This window comes from Canis lupus, chromosome 37 (assembly GCF_003254725.2).
Source record: "Canis lupus dingo isolate Sandy chromosome 37, ASM325472v2, whole genome shotgun sequence".
Classification (NCBI taxonomy): domain Eukaryota; kingdom Metazoa; phylum Chordata; class Mammalia; order Carnivora; family Canidae; genus Canis; species Canis lupus.
In genome coordinates this window covers 12,593,501-12,612,495 of record NC_064279.1, presented here as the reverse complement: position 1 = coordinate 12,612,495, position 18,995 = coordinate 12,593,501, and the positions used below count along the sequence as shown (strand labels likewise).

The 18,995-nt window shown below is 36.0% G+C and overlaps 2 protein-coding genes across 51 annotated transcripts in view; one reads left to right on the top strand and one right to left on the bottom strand.

Annotated features, from left to right (window-relative positions):
- Positions 1-4,177, top strand: part of RAPH1 (Ras association (RalGDS/AF-6) and pleckstrin homology domains 1) — a 116,556-nt gene extending 112,379 nt beyond the window's left edge. The window contains exon 16 of the mRNA XM_049106675.1: positions 4,133-4,177. Coding sequence (XP_048962632.1) covers positions 4,133-4,144 — 12 coding nt within the window. The 3' untranslated portion in view covers positions 4,145-4,177. The remainder of the gene's footprint in view (positions 1-4,132) is intronic.
- The window catches only part of ABI2 (abl interactor 2), a 119,076-nt gene that overhangs the window by 13,319 nt on the left and 86,762 nt on the right, over positions 1-18,995 (bottom strand). For 34 of the 50 annotated variants that reach the window (XM_025442227.3, XM_025442232.3, XM_025442241.3 and 31 more), the window contains 3 exons: positions 15,179-15,337; positions 6,782-6,868; positions 3,089-3,262 (listed from right to left, as the gene is read on the bottom strand). In XM_025442227.3, coding sequence (XP_025298012.1) covers positions 3,089-3,262; positions 6,782-6,868; positions 15,179-15,337 — 420 coding nt within the window. The remainder of the gene's footprint in view (positions 1-3,088; positions 3,263-6,781; positions 6,869-15,178; positions 15,338-18,995) is intronic. The other 16 variants (XM_025442231.3, XM_049106685.1, XM_049106686.1 and 13 more) reach the window with 1 other exon arrangement.

Genomic DNA, 18,995 nt, shown 5'->3' with positions numbered 1-18,995 from the left:
TCCTTACTATTTTGCAAAACTTCTTCCCAATCTAGGCTTGCCTTCATTTTTTTACAGCATCTTTTTTTTTTTTTACAGCATCTTTAAAGAAGAAAAGTTTAATGAACTTCAATCTATCAATTTTTTCTTTCACACGTTTTTATGTGCTCTGTATAATTTTTTTTCCTTATCCCAGAACACAAAGATTTTCTCCAATATTTCTCTCCAGAAGTTGTGTAGGTTAGGTTGTACATTAGGTCTAAAATACATTTCAAGCTAATTTTTGTCTATGGTACCGAGGGTAGAAAGTACATGAACATTAACTTTTTACCTTTACTTCACCATACACATAAATTTTTCTGGATTCATTCCTAATGGTTTTAAGTAGGATTAATCTGATGACTGTTGTTCTATCTTGGCCAGAAATGGAAGTCCACTATTTGTTAATGTAAGCTCTCCAGATGGTAGATATCCAATTGTTATAGCATATTTGTTGAAAAACACTACCCTTTCCCCATTGAATTACCCTGACACCTTTGTTAAACAATGTGTGTGGGTCTTTTTCTAAATTCCGTATCCTGTTGACTTATATTTCTGTACTTTTATCAGCACCACATGTCCCGAATACTGTACCCTTTAGTTTAAATCCTCCACTAAAAAATAAATTAAAAATCCTCCAACATTAGTCTTTAAAAAAAATTTTTTTTTTAATCTTACTAGTTTCTTTTGTATTTCCACCCAACTATTAAAATCCCCACGTCAATTTCTGTAAGAATGGCTCCTGGAATTTTTACTGGAGCTGCACTCAATTTACAGATCAATTTGGGGAAAACCAATTATTAAATAATGATCCAAGAGCATAATATATGTCTTGATTTAAGGCCTTTATTAATTTCTCTTAATATTTTACAGTTTTCATCATATTGGTCTTACATATACTTTATAAATTTATCCTTAAGTATCTCATATTTTTGATGTAACTACCAAAGGTATGGTTTTATAAATGTCAATCTCCAAGTATTTGTTGCTTGTAAATAAAGATCCAATTAAGATTGCACATTGACTTTGCGGCCTACAATCTTGCTAACCCCACTTTTTAGTTCTACCAGGTTTTGGTGGATTCCTTTTAGGATTTTCTACATATGAGATCATATCTTAGGTGCCTGTGTGGCTCAGTCGGTTAAGCATCTGCCTTCAGCTCAGGCCTTGATCCCAGGGTCCTTGGATGGAGTCCCTCGTGGGGCTCCCTGCTCAGTGGGGAGTCTGCTTCTCCCTCTGCTCCTCCCCACTGCTGGTGCACATACCACCCTCTCTCTCTCAAATGAATAAAATCTTTTTTTAAAAGAAAAAAGATCGTTATCTTCTGCAAATGAAGACTATTTGATACTGTCCCACATATCTACTGCTCTGTCATTGGTTTCTATTTTTTCTCCATGTCTCATTTTGGATAGTTTCTATTATCTACTGCTCTGTCTTTGGTTTCTATTTTTTCTCCATTTCTCATTTTGGATAGTTTCTATTATCATATCATCAAAGTTGCTGATCTTTTCTTCTGAAGTATCACTTCAGATGCTGTTATTTTTCATCTCTAAAAATTCTATGTGGATTTCTCTCTTTTTTTAAAGATATTCTCTCTTGTGTTTATGCTTTCTTTTACCCTCTTGAACACATGGGGCATTTATAATAGTTATATAACACCCTTGGTCTGCTAATTCCACCATCTCAGTCATCTCTAGCTCTGTTTCTATTGACTGAGTTATATTTGCTGTCCTTTTTTTTTTTTATTTTAACATGCCTTGTAAATTTTGGTTGGATGCTGGACACTGTGAGTCTCACTTTTTGGTGCACTGGACTATTTGAACAATGTTGGATTTTGTTCTGGAAACCAATGAAGTTACTTGAAATCAGTTGGATGCTTTCATGGTTTGCATTTAAGCATTGTTAGGGCAGCCCAGAGCAACCATTAGTCCAGGGCTAATTTGGCCCCATCACTAAGGGGACACAGTTTTGAGGCCTCTTCTCTATCCTTGTGTATTACTGCCTTGTGTGTTAATTATTCCCAGGTTTGTTATTTCCAGTATATATATATATATATATTTTTTTTTTTTTTTGCATACTTCTGGTTGTTGTTCTCCAATCTTAGGTAGTTTCTTCACACACATGCACAGATCAGTATTCAATCAAAGACTTAAAGGGACCCTTCTGCAGATGCAGATCTCCAGAGCTCTGTTCTCTGTCTTTGTAGAACTACTACTTCTCTATGTCCTCCCAAGACTCTCATCTCTACCTGGTTTATAGAGTGAGATCTTCAGGCTCTGTTTGGGATCCACCTCCTTGCACTGTGGCCCAAAAATTTCCCCTAGTTTAGCAAGCTAGGACAATCAAAGGTTTACCTTGTTTGACTTTCTTCTCCCTGGGGTCTTAGTCTGCCACACTGCCTGTTGTCCAAAATCTGAAAATCACTATTTTTTGTATTTTTTTCTGGACTCTTTCCTGTTTCAGGAGGGAGGGTATATCTGATTACTGTTGCTTTATCTTAGCCAAAAATGGAAGTCCAGTATTTGTTAAGGTAAGCTCTCCAGGTGAGTCTAATAAGCCTGTGTCTCAAAAGTGTCATGTCAGAAAAGTTTCAGAGAAACTTTTCACTTAAAAAAAAAAAAAGCCCAATGCTACTTTGCAAAGAAATTGAGAAACCATTATTGTTTTGAAGAAAGTTTCATATGAAGATACTTAAACTAAAATATCTAATAGAAGATACCACAAAAATAAGAATTTGGAAAAAATCATCCTCTTCCTGAGGCATTCCAGAAAAAAAAAAAAAGTCTATTTTAAAAACTTCTCTTACAGAAACCACTCATTAAAAAAGCATGTTCAGTAGGAACAATAAATAGCCATCAGTATAAAATCAGATAGTCATAGAATTTTACTAGTGTGACTTTCAAAAATCATGAACCTTGTAAACTAAATCAAGAAGACATTGCATAGGCACTGATAGGTAAGCAAAACTTTACCTATCAGTAAAAAAATAAGTAAGATTCTCTTCAGTACCAGTAAATTCCAACTGTACGTAGAGGTGTCTTCCCATCATAGATATCCCTCTGAAACTTACCCTTTTCCAAGTAAGACCTTGGAGCCCACGGTGGGTCCTCTTCAGCATAAGGATCACTATACTCAACCACAGCTGCTTCCTCCTCTTCATAATCTTCTGGGGGAGGAGGTGGAGGGGGGGATTCATCAAAGACTGGTTCTTCCACAGGTGGTGGTGGTGGTGGTGTATCTGAAACTAAGAATGTATCAAGCTGATAACAAAACTACATGAGATGCAAAGTTCAGTATTTCCTATCCAAGCTTCTATATACATGGAATATAAATCTAGATTTGAAAATAACGGTTTTAAATAAAAAATGAGTGGGCAAGAGAAAGCTCCCCACCAACTATAATATTTCCAATCTCCAAGCATGACTTCTCTTCCCTTTTGGTCAGGGCTGATGGGTGTTGAATAAAGTGTAGCCAAAACAGTTATTAAATGAGCCTCCTGGAACCTGTTTATGCTAATACATAATCCTCTTCTTCAAAGAAAGAGGTAAGTATAATACAGTTTAGTTTTATATTAGATCCAATGAGGAATGGTTATCAGAAATCTTAATAATTTGGAGATTTATAAACATTTAATTTATAATAAATTAGAATGTACTCATGAATAGTCAAATGAATTTTTTAAATAGCATTTTACCCAACTAGTAGAATGGAAATAACAAGGCTTTGGGTAACTTCATCTATGAAGATGTTTGTGTCTGCTATTTTTAATATATATAGAAAGAATTTCAGTAATTCAGACTAGTTCAAACTAATTTATGATCCAGAATTTCTTCAAGCTGAATTCCAAGAGTGATTTGAAAATTTCTCCGTGTAGATATCTGCTTCCACAGCTTAAGTATCAGCATATAGTAACATCTAAAAGATTAATCTCCAAAACCAGGGAACTCAAAGCTTTCAAAATGTTTGGTACATAACTGAGCACAGCTCAACAAAATAAACTGTAAAGCTGCATTTATCAGCTGCCCAATTTTATTTATGAATTCTTATTTATGAGGTACCAGTACTGTTCCTGTGAAATCCTTTGAGCAATCTTGTTTATTTTCTTTCATCTAAGCCTACTGATTGAATCAAATGGATCTGAGAAGACTGCTGATGTCTGGTGAGTATCATGTCCTGGCCTATTCCAGTATTCTCCCACCTGCTGCCACTCTATTTCCCAACCTATCTGCTTTATGCACTTCAAAACTTATTAAAAGTTATTCTTTTAGTCCTAATGGGTTTCTTAAATGAGCAAAAACTATAGATATGTGATTTAGTATAGATTTTATGACAAGTTATATATGGTTGGGCTAAGAATCAACCTATTTGACTTTAAACAATCACACAAAAACAAAGATCCAAAGGAACACTGTCTTCCAAAACAATCACCTTGAGAAATTACACTACAAAACTATTAAGAGTCTGCCATTGCTCATTTTTACCATTTCTTATAATGCCTCAGAGTTACTTTAATGAGATGGACATAAGCTACCATTTTTTTTTACTTAAAATGTGCCAATTACTCAGCTAGCACTTTCTGATACATTATTTCATTTAATCTTTACCATGGGAAGTGTGTTTTTAATCCTCATTTTTATGGATGTGGAAACTGGCTTTCCAAGATTAAGTAGTCCTACACTAGTGGAAGAGCAGGAATTTGAACTTCACTGCCCGTTATCTCAAAAGATACACTATTATGGATGAGATCAGTAACTTTAAAGTTCTGTTTCATTATTACTTATTCAACAGATGTCAATTGAGAGCCTACTATGATTAGCTACTATGCTCAGCAACGGGACATAGTAGTAGGCAAAAGTCACAGAGATATGGACAACCAATTTTTCACTTATAATTACGTGCAGCAAATGCCTTACATCATGAAAACACAGCAATAGACCAAAACTCTTACGTGGGTCAGGATAGGCTTCCTGAACCTGAAGGGTAAGTAAGAGTTAATGGCCAGAGGCTAGGATGGAGTGAGAGTGGATATTTCATGTCAGATGTAAAGGAGAAAAAAAAAATACAAAGATAAGAGAGTAGGAACCCTTCAAAGAACTGGCCAAAGTTAGGTAGAAAGAGGCATGTGGAAGCTGAAGAGGACTAAGCAGGAAGGGCCTTCCAGCAGTTCGAATTCTATCCAAAGGGGAGCCATAGAAGGATTTTAAGAAGAATAGAATCATAGCTGCACTAGTTAGCCCAGTATACCTGGTTCCAAATAATTCCAGACTGTTTCCAAACATCTATCTTATTACGGACTATGTAATAGCTACCACAGAGTATCTTCAAAATAATATACCTGAAAACTATGAAGATAATTCCAAAAGATAAGTATGTGTCTTTCCAAGGTGAATGTTTTGAAGAGAACATTCATTTGAATGTGAAAGTCCTGCTATGTTTGTAAAATCAGCGACAGCTCACCTCAAAGTTTTCTTATTTTTATACATTTTGTAGGTGAGAAATGTATAGGACTATGGAAAAGAAAGAAAAGACTATTCCAAAAGGCAATCACACTGCTAAACATCGGAGGTGCTCATTGTTTACCTTCCAATAAACATAAATTAGACTGTTATCAGAAGCTAACAGAGATGCAAAGGCATCTGGAAAGAGACACTGAGCCCTCAGGCAAGTAAGACTGGATTATAACCAGTTAAAATACAACAAAGAAATGTGTCCATAAAAAGGAGGCATTCGGTTAGCTACAGAAGCACAAAAAAACAGGGACTAAAGTGTCTGCTTTGTGTCAGATGCTTCTCTATGTGCTGGGGAAAGAGCCAGCCAACAGAATAATAAAAAATTCCTACTCTTGTGAAAGCTCACATTCTAGTATTGGCAATACCCATATCCAAAGAAGCAGGAGTCCTAAACAGCAGAGTGCAAATACTTCTATCCGTCTGGTGAGGCCATCCCTGTTATGAGATGCATACATTCGGCTTCTTCATACTGATAGCATTAAAACTTTCATTAATGTAATTCCCCTAATTCAGATTCCATGCCCATCATGCAACCTTGATTGTGATGTGGGCTCCTCGTATAGACCCCTCACATAAAGAGAACTCCTCTATCTTACAGACTATGTTCACTGGTCTCTGTGATAGCAATTCCTCACTGAATGTTGATACAGGTTTCCTGTTTAGTAGACATCAGTCTCCTGAATTTCCTTTAATGCTTACCTAGGAGAAGCTGAATATGTCAAGAAAATTAGTTATCTGATCCTGCATGTCTCGATCCCAGACCACAGGCCAATGTAAATTCACTGCCAATCTACAAGGCCTCTTGGGAGACTTGGTGGCAATTTGGTCCCTTGAGACCTACCACAGCACGGCCATTTTTACACCTGGAATCACAAGACTGGAGGAAGATTCTCAAGCCAGCCACAAAACTCTACAACTCCAGTTATAGGAAACTAGGCTACTACTTGTTTGAAGAACTCAGAGAAAAAGATGGGATATCTGGTGACTAGACAGCATCTCCTTGGTTAGATGTGGTCGTTCATTTCTTATATGTGCTTTATTTTTGTCTTATCTTCACTACCAGATTTTAAGTTATCTGAAAGCAGAGAATTTCACCTTATTTTATTATTCACACTAGCTGCTCACACAGTGACTTGCTCATAATATTCAAGTATGTGAAGTATCAGCAAATGACTGACAAATCAGCCAATCATATATAATTGACATTTTATGCCTATAATCTGATCTACAGCATAAAGAAGACATAAACTTACTATTTTCTTGGACTCTGGCCACAAATCCCATTAAAGGTAACTGAGGAGTTACCTGTAGGATGGAGGGAGGAGGAGGAGCAAGAGATACTGCAAAAACAAAAAAGGTGTGGAGGATAAGGGGTAAGGGCAAGTTACATTAAAAGGAAAGGCTAATACAATAAAACGAACATATAAGGAGGGAAACCACTATGTACAAATATTTTATAAGCTATCTTAAAGATCCTCTTTTGAGAGATAACACATTAACACAAAAAATAAAGTATTAGGGGGAGTTTAAAGAAAATTCTAAAAATTGCAATAGGAAGCATTTATTATATACAGATCTATTCTACCATGAAATGGCAAACTGATCATATCACTAACATGTCTTTTCACAGAAAGAATTTCTTCAGATTATCATGAATAATTTGGTTTTCAGGATTTTAAAGCTTGTAAGTTTAAATGTTCATCAATACCAGAAAAAAAAAAAAAAAACAAACATTGCATCCCACATCCTAAATTTATACTTTTCATTACTTCATTAACAGGCAAATTAATTGGTTCTTCATTCATTAATTAAACAAATATTTACTGACTTTCTAGTAAGTGGCAAGCACTTTGCTAGGAGAGACCAGTTATCAAAACCATTCTGAGAGTTAGGTCCATGTCATTACAATTTTTCATAATCTCAATTCATACAAAAAACACTGGACTCATTCAAATCATCTTCTCCTCCCCAAGGTGTCTTTTTCTCCATCACAAACACCTGGCACAGTGCCTAGCACTAGTCAGCCTTCAGCAAGTGTTTAACATATGTAAATAAATAAACCAGGTACAGGCTGAAAAACTGCCCAAGATTAATTCTACAGTTATAGTTTCCCTCAGAATGGGTATAAAGTATAGTATGCATCTTCTTATAAAAAGAGAACACCTTTTATTAATTCCAAGTTACAATTAAGACTAATACAATTGGAAAGATGAATGAGAGTCACTGCCCTCAAAGATATTACATTCTAATTGGGAATACAAAACAAAATAATAACCTTAACCCAGCAATGTCTGTAGCAATTCCCTGGAGGTGGCTGTGGTGGGAGAGTCGGCAATGGTGATAGTGGTGGGGGCACAGGGATGGGCCAGTAGTAAGGAAAGCCACACAGAAATGCTCTCTGAACAGGCACCAGAAGAAAAAGAGTTCAAGCAGACAAGAATGGAGAAAGACCAGCTGAGAACCAAGTCAGGGGCAAAGGCTTGGAGGTATAAAACAACATGACCAGTTCACAGGACTGGAAATGTTTCTATATGCTAGCACAAAATAGCCCTGAGGGAAAATAACCTGGAAAGGTTAAGTGGGTAGATATGAAATAGGGAAGTACCTTAGGTGAAAGAGTGCTCCGTACAAAGAGACTGGACTTTACAGTCACTTGCGTCAAATATCTGATTCACTATTTTTTGCTGTTAAACACCAAGTTAGTAATAACAAAAACCAAAAATCTAGTGCATGCAGAATGCCTAACCCAGGACCTGGCACAAAAATATCAAGACAGCAAAAACACAAAGAACAGAACTTAGTAACTGTGAAAAAGTACCACTTGGTAACTGAGGAACATATATAAATGTATAGACAAGAGTTAAGCTATTAGTTAATACTGAAGAATATCTAGATGTAAGAGACAGAGTAGAATAACCCTAGAAATGGGTACCTTTTTTTAAAAAAAGCTATCTTTTGATTAGGTTTTTCCCTAAGTCCTATTTCTTGGTAGTAACCCTTCAGCAGTGTGTTTCCCCTCGCAAAGGCATGGGAGGGACAACTGTTGATACATTCCCAATACCCCATATTTCCAACTTGGAGAAAGATGGCGATGTAATGAACACAGAAGGAGCAGAGACAAATAATAAAAGAAAAAAGCAGCAGATAGCAACTGGCATTCTAGGAAAGTAGAGATTGGGTGTATGTTCATATCAAATAAGATGAAAAAGTTCCTCCTCTGTCAGCACCAGGCCCAACCTCCCCTATAAAAGAAAAGTAGGCAATTTCCCACCTCAGTCACTGTTTCTCATCCAAATTAAAAATAATAATAATAACCTTCTGGTGCTCAGTTAAACCAAATGATTAGGTGCTTGACTCAGAACAGTCTTTCTGTACGTAAGTCAAGTGTATTATTGTTTTTTAAGATGAGTATATTCTATTTCTTTTCTAGTTCTGAAAGTGAAAATCTGAAACCATATTGGTTTTAGGAAGTCCACCAAGAACAGCCCAGGTAAAAAACAATTCCAAATCTATCTAAAACAGATTTACTTTATTAAAAATTCAGTTCCAAATGGAGTTTACAAAGGTCACCCCAAATGTTACTTTTCTTCTCCAGGGAAAAATTTTTATGTGATAGTTCCGTTAATTCAAATACCACAGTATTTTCTTTCTAGACCATATTAAGATTGTATCTGACCAGAACTCCTGTGAACCAGAACATCCTACTTTACACTAGATTTATTTTCCTGAGTTGAAAATCAACTATGCTAGGAGATTTAAGCAGGATTTTTATGAGAATTATTTGCAATATTCAGTTCTAGTCCTAGGCATCTTGTGAATAGGGAAGAACAGAAGTAACCAGACACTTGTTTTCACTCCACTTAGCTAAGATGATTCTTCATATAAGACTCTTTCCCTATAACAACCGAAAGATCTCCAAACTTAGATTCAAGAGTTTTATATTCATAATATACACTAATGACATTAATGTGAAGAGATGGCCTCACCAAATGACTGGAATTTATAAAGAGATCTTATGTTCTACAGACAGCAACAAGTAGATATGTACAGAGTAAAAAGCTCTGTAAGCAAACCAAACTTAGAGGATGAGTCTGTGCTGATGAAATATATAGACTTCCCAAGCATGACCTTCCTGGTTATTTATAAAATCCTTTGAAGCATAATCTTTGAGGTTTCTTGTTTTATTTTTCCTAAAAGATTTTATTTATTTATTGGAGCGAGAGAAAGCATGTACAGGGGCAGAGGGAGAGAGAGAAGCAGACTCCCCACTGAGCAGGGAGCCCAATGTGGGGCTTGATCCCAGGACCCTGAGATCATGCCCTGAGCCGAAGGCAGAACCTAAACCAATTAGGCCACCCAGCCTCCCAAGGTTTTAAAATGTCTACCTCAAAGAGTTTTGAAAAATAACTTGGAATTTTACATCTTACTTCCACAGATTTATAAATATTATGAGAAAATAAAACTAAAGAAACATTCTAAATACTACTTCTAAAACCACTAAAGAATACTACCTGGGGCACCTGGGTGGTGCAATCAATTAAGCATCTGACTCTTGGTTTCAGCTCAAGTCGTAACCTCAGGGTTGTCAGGGCCCCACTTCGGACTCCATGCTCAGTGCAGAGTCTGCTTAAGTTTCTCTCTCCTTATCCCCCTTCCCCCAGCTCTAAAATAAATAAATACATCTTAAAAAAAAAAAAAAGATACCACCTTTAGAGGTTATAGACATCTGACACCCATTCAAGTTTAGTTGCTTATATTTTACATTGCAGTAAGGGAAATGATTTAAGCAATTCATTTTAAAAGTGAAATGTTTCCTAAACAGGAACAGCAAGGAATATTTAAAAGTGAACCTGACTTATCAAACTCAGCAAGGAGGATTTTTTTGATAGAAAAGAATAAAGTTACCAAATAATTATCAGTTCTATAGATTCAGGATAAAAAAGAATTGGATCATTATTGTTATTGCTTTTCAAGCCAAAAAAAAAAAAAATCACCGTAAGATGTTATGCCAAGGAAAAGTAGCAGATTAACACAAAGTTTAAAAACACAGCTTATGTTAATATCAGTGTAAACAGTCTATCTAGCTTACTTGGTCATCTGAGAATATAACACTTTTCAATTGTTTTCTTGCTCTTTTTGCTTTCATTACAGTAAGCATTCTTTTTAAAAAAAAAAAAAAAAGAGTAAGCATTCTCTAACAAACCCTAAAGATTACCTACTATAAGGATTTGAAAATTGCTTCTTGCTATTGTTCTTTATTCATACTTGCTAAAGCCCCACCACATCTGTATTTTTCTGGAAATTTATGGTAGTGCTGTAACTTAACTATCACTTAGAGAATATATGTTAGTGGCTTTTCTTCTGTAATATCACCAACCCAATATTATTTTTTTACTTTTTTAGTTGTTTTTAATAACATCCATTGTCTATATACAGTCACATTCCTTGGAACCAACATTTCACTTTATGAATTAGACTTTTTAAAGTCTTTCCTATAAGAAAATGTGAACAGTAAAATATAGGATTACCTATTACCAAAAGACCTTGGTACTTAAATACCACCTTATTGATTCTTTAACATTATGGACTGAATATTTATGCATCCCTAAGTTCCTATGGTGAAATTCTAATGTGATGGTATTAGGAGGTGGGGGTCTTTGAGAGGCAATTAGGTGGACCCCTCATGAATGGAATTAGTCCCTTATAAAAGAGACCTAGATAACTCCCTCTCTTTCCACCATGTGAGGATATGAGAAGATAGCAGTCTGCAAACCAGAAGAGACTTCAGAACTTAACCATACTAGTACCCTGATCTGACTTCCAGACTCCCAGAACTATAAGAACTATGAGAAATAAATTTGTTATTTATAAGCCACACAGTCTGTAGCACTTTCTGAGAATAGCCTGAACTAAGACACTTATCAAACTAGGTTTATTTATGCAAATGTAAATATCTGTGTGTGTGTGTGTGTGTGTGTATGTGTATACACATACTTCTTTACCACCAAGGGGCTTCAGCTTCACATTTATATTTAAGGTAAAAACTGTTAACTTATGCTTAGCTCTCTTTATTTCAGTGACCCTCTTTGCTGCTGACAAGATGAATGATAAATTGTTATTCCTATTTCTTGGGCTAGATTAGTAACAAACAATGAGAACCAAAGGGGTTTCATTTATGCCCCAAAGTGTTCCTTTCATTAACTTGCTTCTGAAATAATCTCATTAGAAAACACTTATTGTACCCTTAGGATCATTAGAAAACAATTAATATACTCTTAGGACTTGGCACTAGACACTGGGTATTCCATATTTTAATTCCTATGTTGAAATGCTCTTTCAAATTCAAACAAAATATAGTAACAGTGCTGCTAGATTTCCATCTCACAGAAAACCATACTGAATTTGGGACTCCTGGGTGGCTCAGCGGTTGAGCATCTGTCTTTGTCTCAGGGCGAGATCCTGGGATTTGGGATTGAGTCCCACAACTGGTTCCTTGCTGGGATCCTGCCTCCCTCTTCCAGTATCTCTGCCTCTCTCTGTGTGTCTCATGAATAAATAAATAAAATCTTTAAAAAAAGAATACTGAATTTATAGATTCCCATGAATCCCAGACTTTTAGCTCACTTCTTAAGTACATTTCAAGTCTCTGATTATAAAATACAGGCTTATAAAACAAACACCTGAGATAATTTTGTTAAATCAGGGAATTAGATTGTTAGAAAGCACAACACACACTTTTTTATCTTAAATATGAATAAACAGGGATGACTATAAGACCAGTGGGAGTAATATAAGACATTTATATAATATTCTAAGGCAAATAAAATGAAGGTGGATCTAGCAGCCTTAGAACACTGGTTTGCAAAGTATTAATTCTTGCAAAAAAGAAAAAAAGATTTTCAAAGAACATGATTTAGAGACACCCGGGTGGCTCAGTCAGTTAAGTGTCTGCCTTTGGCTCAGGTCATGATCTCGGAGTTCTGGGATCAAGCCCCATGTTGGGCTCCCTGCTCAGTGGAGAGGACTCCCTTCTCTCTCTGCCCCTCTCCCCATTCATACTCTGTCTCTCTCTCTCTCTCTAATAAATAAAATCTTTAAAGAAAAAAAAAAACATGATTTAGTTAAAAAAAAAAGTTTAGGAAAAGCATTATGATAAAAAGCAAAGAAAGCTGTAGTCACCCTCTTTAAACAATTACCAAATCCCTGGGGAAGAAAGGCAGAACTGAGAAGAGTACAGGAGGGGAAGAAAAAACTAAATAAATTATACTGAAGGTTCAAAAATATCAATTCATTTTATATCCATGAGTGTGAAAATACTTTCATTAAAATCATTCCAGAGAGTAGGGTATTTTTCTACTTTAACACATACTTTCAAGTATGTTAAAATCAGATTTCCAAAGAAAGAAGTATTGAAACATGTATTTAAAACACATTTAAGTATGTGCTTAAAGAGTCTTCAAATAAATGCCAGCAACAGGGTTCTTTAAAAGACTAATATTTTGCACATGTACACAAAAAAAGTATCCTTATATCTATTTCCTAAGTATCATATACAGTTGGTCACCAGTCATAACAGAGAAACATCTCTCAGGTCCATTACGGAACCACCATTTGGACTGACATCTTTCAAACTCTACGTAAGGATAAGGAAGGGCATGAGGGCCATAAGCATTAATTGTCTAGACTTCCAAGAGGGCAAGGGAGAGAACTTATCTTCAGCAGAACTAGGAAACAGGCCATATCTAACGAATTAAAATAAAAAAAAATGCATTTAGGTACAAAATAGCACCTGTTCAAAAATGAGTTTGGAATACATGATTTGAGGGGATCCCTGGATGGCTCAGCAGTTTAGCACCTGCCTTTGGCCCAGGGCTTGATCCTGGAGTCCCAGGATTGAGTCCCACATCTAGCTCCTAGCATGGAGCCTGCTTCTCCCTCTGCTTGTGTCTCTGCCTCTCCCTCTCTCTGTCTCTCATGAATAAATAAAAAAAAAAAAAGAATGACACAGCCAAAATCACTAAGTGTAATCAAGGACAGCAGCAACAGAAGTATATTTCAATTAAGGCAGTGGGTAATCACACTACAGTGTACACATGGCATTTAATTTTAAGAAGGATCCAAAAGAGTGAAGGGACTTGAATAAAGGAAGGTCTCTGGCTCTCATCCATTTTATATCACAATGTGGACATCTCCTCACCACCCACCACCTTCCACCAAAGAGAAGTCTAGGAGAGTAAGAGAGAGAGGAAAGAACATGAAACTTAGAGACAGATGACCTAAGTTCAAATCCTAACCTGACATTACCTCAGCCTCAGTTTCTCATCCTATAAAATACAAATGAAGATGATCACATGATTGGAAGAATCAAATGAGATAATATATGTAAAAACATTCTTTAAACTGCATTTATCTAGGTGGTTCAAATTTCTTCCGCATGACTCCAAAGGAATAAGGTTTCACCAAAAAGTAAGTAGCCACAATAGACTGGTTTCCAGGCTTATCAAAGATGGAATGGGTTGTCCCCTAATATTAAAGATACCCAGGTTTACTAGCCTCTGGGCAAAAATCCAGAAAAACACACTAAGCTGATATACCATATCCACAATAATCACAGAGTCTAATCTTTGCTCTTACCTTCTCTGGGGAAGAAGCAAAAATAATGATTGAATATGGTATTAAATATGTGCCAGATTAATTTTTTTCTGTATGCATAAAGCAACTGAAAGAAAACTGTAATATCTGGGTCTGTCCAAGTCCCAGCTTTCCCATCATAGGATTGGTATGAGAATTGAGTAAGATAGTTTAACTGCCTAGTACAAAACAGCTTCAAAATACCATTTCCAGGGCAGCCCAGGTGGCTCAGTGGTTTAGCGCCACCTTTGGCCCAGGGCCTGCTCCTGCCAGGATCGAGTCCCACGTCGGGCTCCCTGCATGGAGCCTGCTTCTCTCTCTGCCTGTGTCTCTGCCTCTCTCTCTCTGTGTGTGTGTGTTTCTCATGAATATATAAAATCTTTAAAAACAAAACAAAATACCATTTCCAGGGGTGCCCTGGGTTGCTCAGTCAGTTAAGCATCTGCCTTTGGGTCAAGTCATGATACCAGGGTCCTGGGACTGAGCCCTATATAAGGCTCTCTGCTCAGCAGAGAGGGAATCTGTTTCTCCCTCTCCCTTTGCCCCTCCCCCTGCTTGTGCTCGCGCGCTCTCTCTCTCTCTCAAATAAGTAAAATCTTAAAAAAAAAAAAAAAAAAAAAAGAAAAAAACACCACCATTTCTCTTTTACTATACCATTTATCTCTGTTCATGAACACTCAATTTTCATTATTTGGTATTCATAGAGCAAGGTTATCTGATTAATAAGGAAATATTGCTCACCACAATATTATTTTTAAAAGCAAATGATCACCAGCACAAAGATTCTGTTCAGAAAAATTAGGTTCTACAAGTTTATATGGAAATCATGTACTGATTAAAAAAAAAAGGAACTGAATAATACAGTATTAGCAACCTTATAGTCATTCTTCCAATCATTCAACAAATAGTACTAAACACCTGTTATGTGATAATAATTTATAATTCAAGGTTCTCCCCCCGCCCCAATAATTGAAATTTTTAAACAGATATATTCTACAGAATGCAGAAGAAAATCTAACCTGGGTTCTGGCTATAAAAAGGTCCTCCATTCATCTGATTCTGAAGGCTTGTCTGTGAAGTTATGGAAGGAGGGCGTCTATAGGGCAACGAGCCCCCTATTGTTGGGGGAGTATGGCGAGAGGCAGGTCTATTCATACTGTAGAACTGAACAGGATGACCTGGAAAAGGCAAAGAGCATAAATTTGTCATTAAAAGAAAATTATGTCAAACAATGAAGTGCTTTAGGTACATTTCCTGAATCTTAATAAGATTATTAAAAAAAACAATGTTTAGTTAATTTGCTATCTGATAAACATCATGCAAAGTCACAGTTATTGCTCAGCTGACATATCAAAGTGCAAAAGCAGGAAAGTAGGTAAATAAAAAAAAACAAAATTAGGTTTGGAAAAGCTATGTTCTAAATAGATTACTAATATAATTTGATAGGGTTTCAAAATCATCACAATTAAAATTTATGGCTTACTTCCTCTTCCACCCCCCCAAAATGGCCACTAAAAACTAAACAAGACAAGGAGTGCCTGGGTGGCTCAGTCACTTAAGTATCTAACTCTTGATTTCAGCTCAGGTCATGAGTTGTCAGATTGAGCGTCACATCAGGCTCTGCACCAGGCCTGGAGCCTGTGTAAGATTCTCTCTCCTCCTCCTTCTAAAAAAAAAAAAAAAAAAAAAAAAGGAGGAAAGGAGAAAAGGAGGGAGGGAAGGGGGGAGGAACGGGGAAAGGGAGAGAGTAGGAAAAAGAGCACCTGGATGGCACAGTTGGTTAAGCACCCCACTCTTGGTTTCAGTTTCAGCTCAGGTAGTGATCTTAGGCTCCTGAGATCAAGCCCTTATGTCATGCTTGGATTCTCTCTCCCTCTGCCCCTCCCCACTGATACTAGCCCCTCCCCCAACTCTCTTTCACTCTCTCTCTTTAAATATATATTACATAAGAATGGCATCTGGGAAAGCAAAAGAAAAAATGTCTGACACACAACACAGTCTTATCAAAATAATAGTAATAGCAGGAGTAAATTTAAGGTGGCAATTAGTTTAAAGGAAAACAAAATATTCCAGCAAAAGATCAAGTGATATTATTCCAATTCAAACACATCTTTATTCAATCAAAAATCTCCATCTCCAAAGCTAGATTATTTTGTCTTAAAATTAGAGTTTAAGAATTTTACAATTAAGGAAAAATCTAAGATACAAAAAGTGCATCAAAATATATCTTGCTTGTAATACCATCTCTAAGCCTATAATATTTATTAGCAATTTCACTCAATTTTGCTGAGTACTTCAACAACCATTGCTAACTAAAGACATTCTTTCTTAATCTATGCAGTTCCCTAATGCAATCCAGTTCCTAAATTTTATCTTGACTCCACTTAACTTAACATCATTCAGCTGAAGGCCTACTATTTCAGACAGAGCACTAGAGCACTCATGAGATTACTCCAGCCCAGCTGAAAGAGGAGGAAAGAGAAGGGAGAGGGAAGGGGAGGAAACCGAAGTGAGAGGGGGAAGGAGTGGGGAGATGAAGGAAAGAGGAGGGAGGAGAAAGTGCAAGGAGGATGAAAAGGAGGGGGAGAGGAGAAAAGAAAGAAAAACACTTCTTGCAATTTTTCAACTCATCCATGATTGTAAAAAAAAGGTTTAGAGGAGTAAAATTGGTCGTCAGGAACTCCATACTTTTATCAAACTTGGATTCATATGAACTCATATATAATGAATATTATAAAAGTACTCAAGATCGGCTATATTATTTAATTCTACATATGACAGCATCAAAATCTAAAAATCAATTCTACTGGATGAAAATCTGGAGTATACAAGCTTAAACATAATCTATTGTCAAGTCTCTAACAATGATAAAAAATAGAAAAATATATAAAGTAATACATTATTAAAAGGTACATTTTGTCATTTGAATCACCAGGTACAACAGGTACTGACACTTTAGTAATCAATCTGTAACAAACTAATATAAACCAACCATCTTCAAATTCAAAACATCTGATAATTAACACTATTATGAATATTATACTCAGTAATTCAAAGACACTACATAAAAGACTCTCTATTCATACCATTAAGAAGACATTTACTTTGCTTTGGGTTAAAAAAGCAAACAAAACTAGAGTTAAAGTAACACAGACCTAACTATGAAACAGAAAACTAAAAAGTTCTAGAAAAAACAAAAAAAAAATCTTTATGACCTTGAGTGACAAGTTTAAAAGTATGACACTGAAAGCACAATCCATAAGAGAAAAAAAAATCAATAAACTAGACTCAATCAAAATTAAGAACTCCCCTTCTAAAAGACACCATTAAGAGAATAAAAAGATAAGTCACAAATGGAAGAAAATATTCCCAAATAATATAACCAATGAAGGACTTACGTTTTCTTATCAAATGATTTTATTTCTGAATAAACAAACCAATTCAAAAGCGGAGGGCAAAGAAACAAAAAAACAAATTGTCAAATTCAAAATTTGGACAAAGAAACAAAAAAAAGAAAATAAACAGATGGCAAAGAAGCACAAAAAAGATGTTCTACATCATCAGTCATTAGGGAAATGCAAATTAAAACCACATAAGAAACTATTATACACCTATTAGAATGGCTAAAGTTTAAGGGGGTAAAAAAGGAAACTAGAGAGGGAGACAAACCATGAGACTCCTAACTCTGGGAAATGAACAAAGGGTTGTGGAAGGGGAGGTGGGTGGGGGGGATGGGTAACTGGGTGGCGGGCACTGAGGAGGGCACTTGATGTGATGAGCACTGGGTGTTACACTCTATGTTGGCAAATCGAACTTCAATAAAAACAAAAAACAACAAGAAAAAAAAGCAAACTGACAATAAGTGCTAACAAGTTGAGCAACAGGAAGTCTCACACTCTGCTGGTGGGTGTTCAGCCACTTTGGAAAACAATTTGACAGTTTCTCATAAAATTAAACATTCATTTACATCCAATCCCAGCAATCCTACTCCCTAAGGTGTTTACCCAAATGAACTGAAAACCTACACTTACAGTCTGTGTGTGTAAGCTTATAGCAATTTTATTCATAATAACCCCAAAATGGAAATACTCCAAATGTCCCTCAACTGGGAAAGGGATAAACTGTGGTACATCCAAATGACAGAACACTACTCAGTAATAAAAGGGAACAAAAAAATGACATATGAAACAACATGAATAAATATCAAATGCAGTGGTGCCAAAAAGCCAGACCCAGAAGGCTACGTATCATATGCTTCCATTTACATGATATTCTTACAAAGGCAAAACTTTAGAGACAAAAAACAAAACAACAACAGATCTAAAGGTTGCCAGAGGCTAGGAGTGAAAGGGAATGACTGACTACAAAGAACATGGAGGACATGTGCAGATGATAGGACTATTCTACCTCTTAACTGAAGTTGTGGTGACATCACTATATACATTTGTCACAAGTGTAGATGCCAAAAAGGGTGAATTTTACTGTATGTAAATTACAACTTAATAAGAAGAAAAAAGTACTTGGTGATTCAAAGAGTGTATAAAAGAGATTGATATAAATTGTTATGAAGGTATTTACCTTGCTTTTTTGTTAAGAAAAACTAAAATTATCCACTCATATAACAAATGTTTATTCAATGCAGACTATGAAGCAGTACCTATTAAATTATTTTATTACTAAAATGTTGACTCGGGTGGTAGCGATTTGTTCCTTCTGGGCCTATAACCAACCTCAAGATATATTTTTTACTCCATTGATTCTGGAGCATAACATGATTCCTATATTTAACCAGACAGTCTGGCCTAAGAGATATATGTGTAGATCAAAGAATAGCCC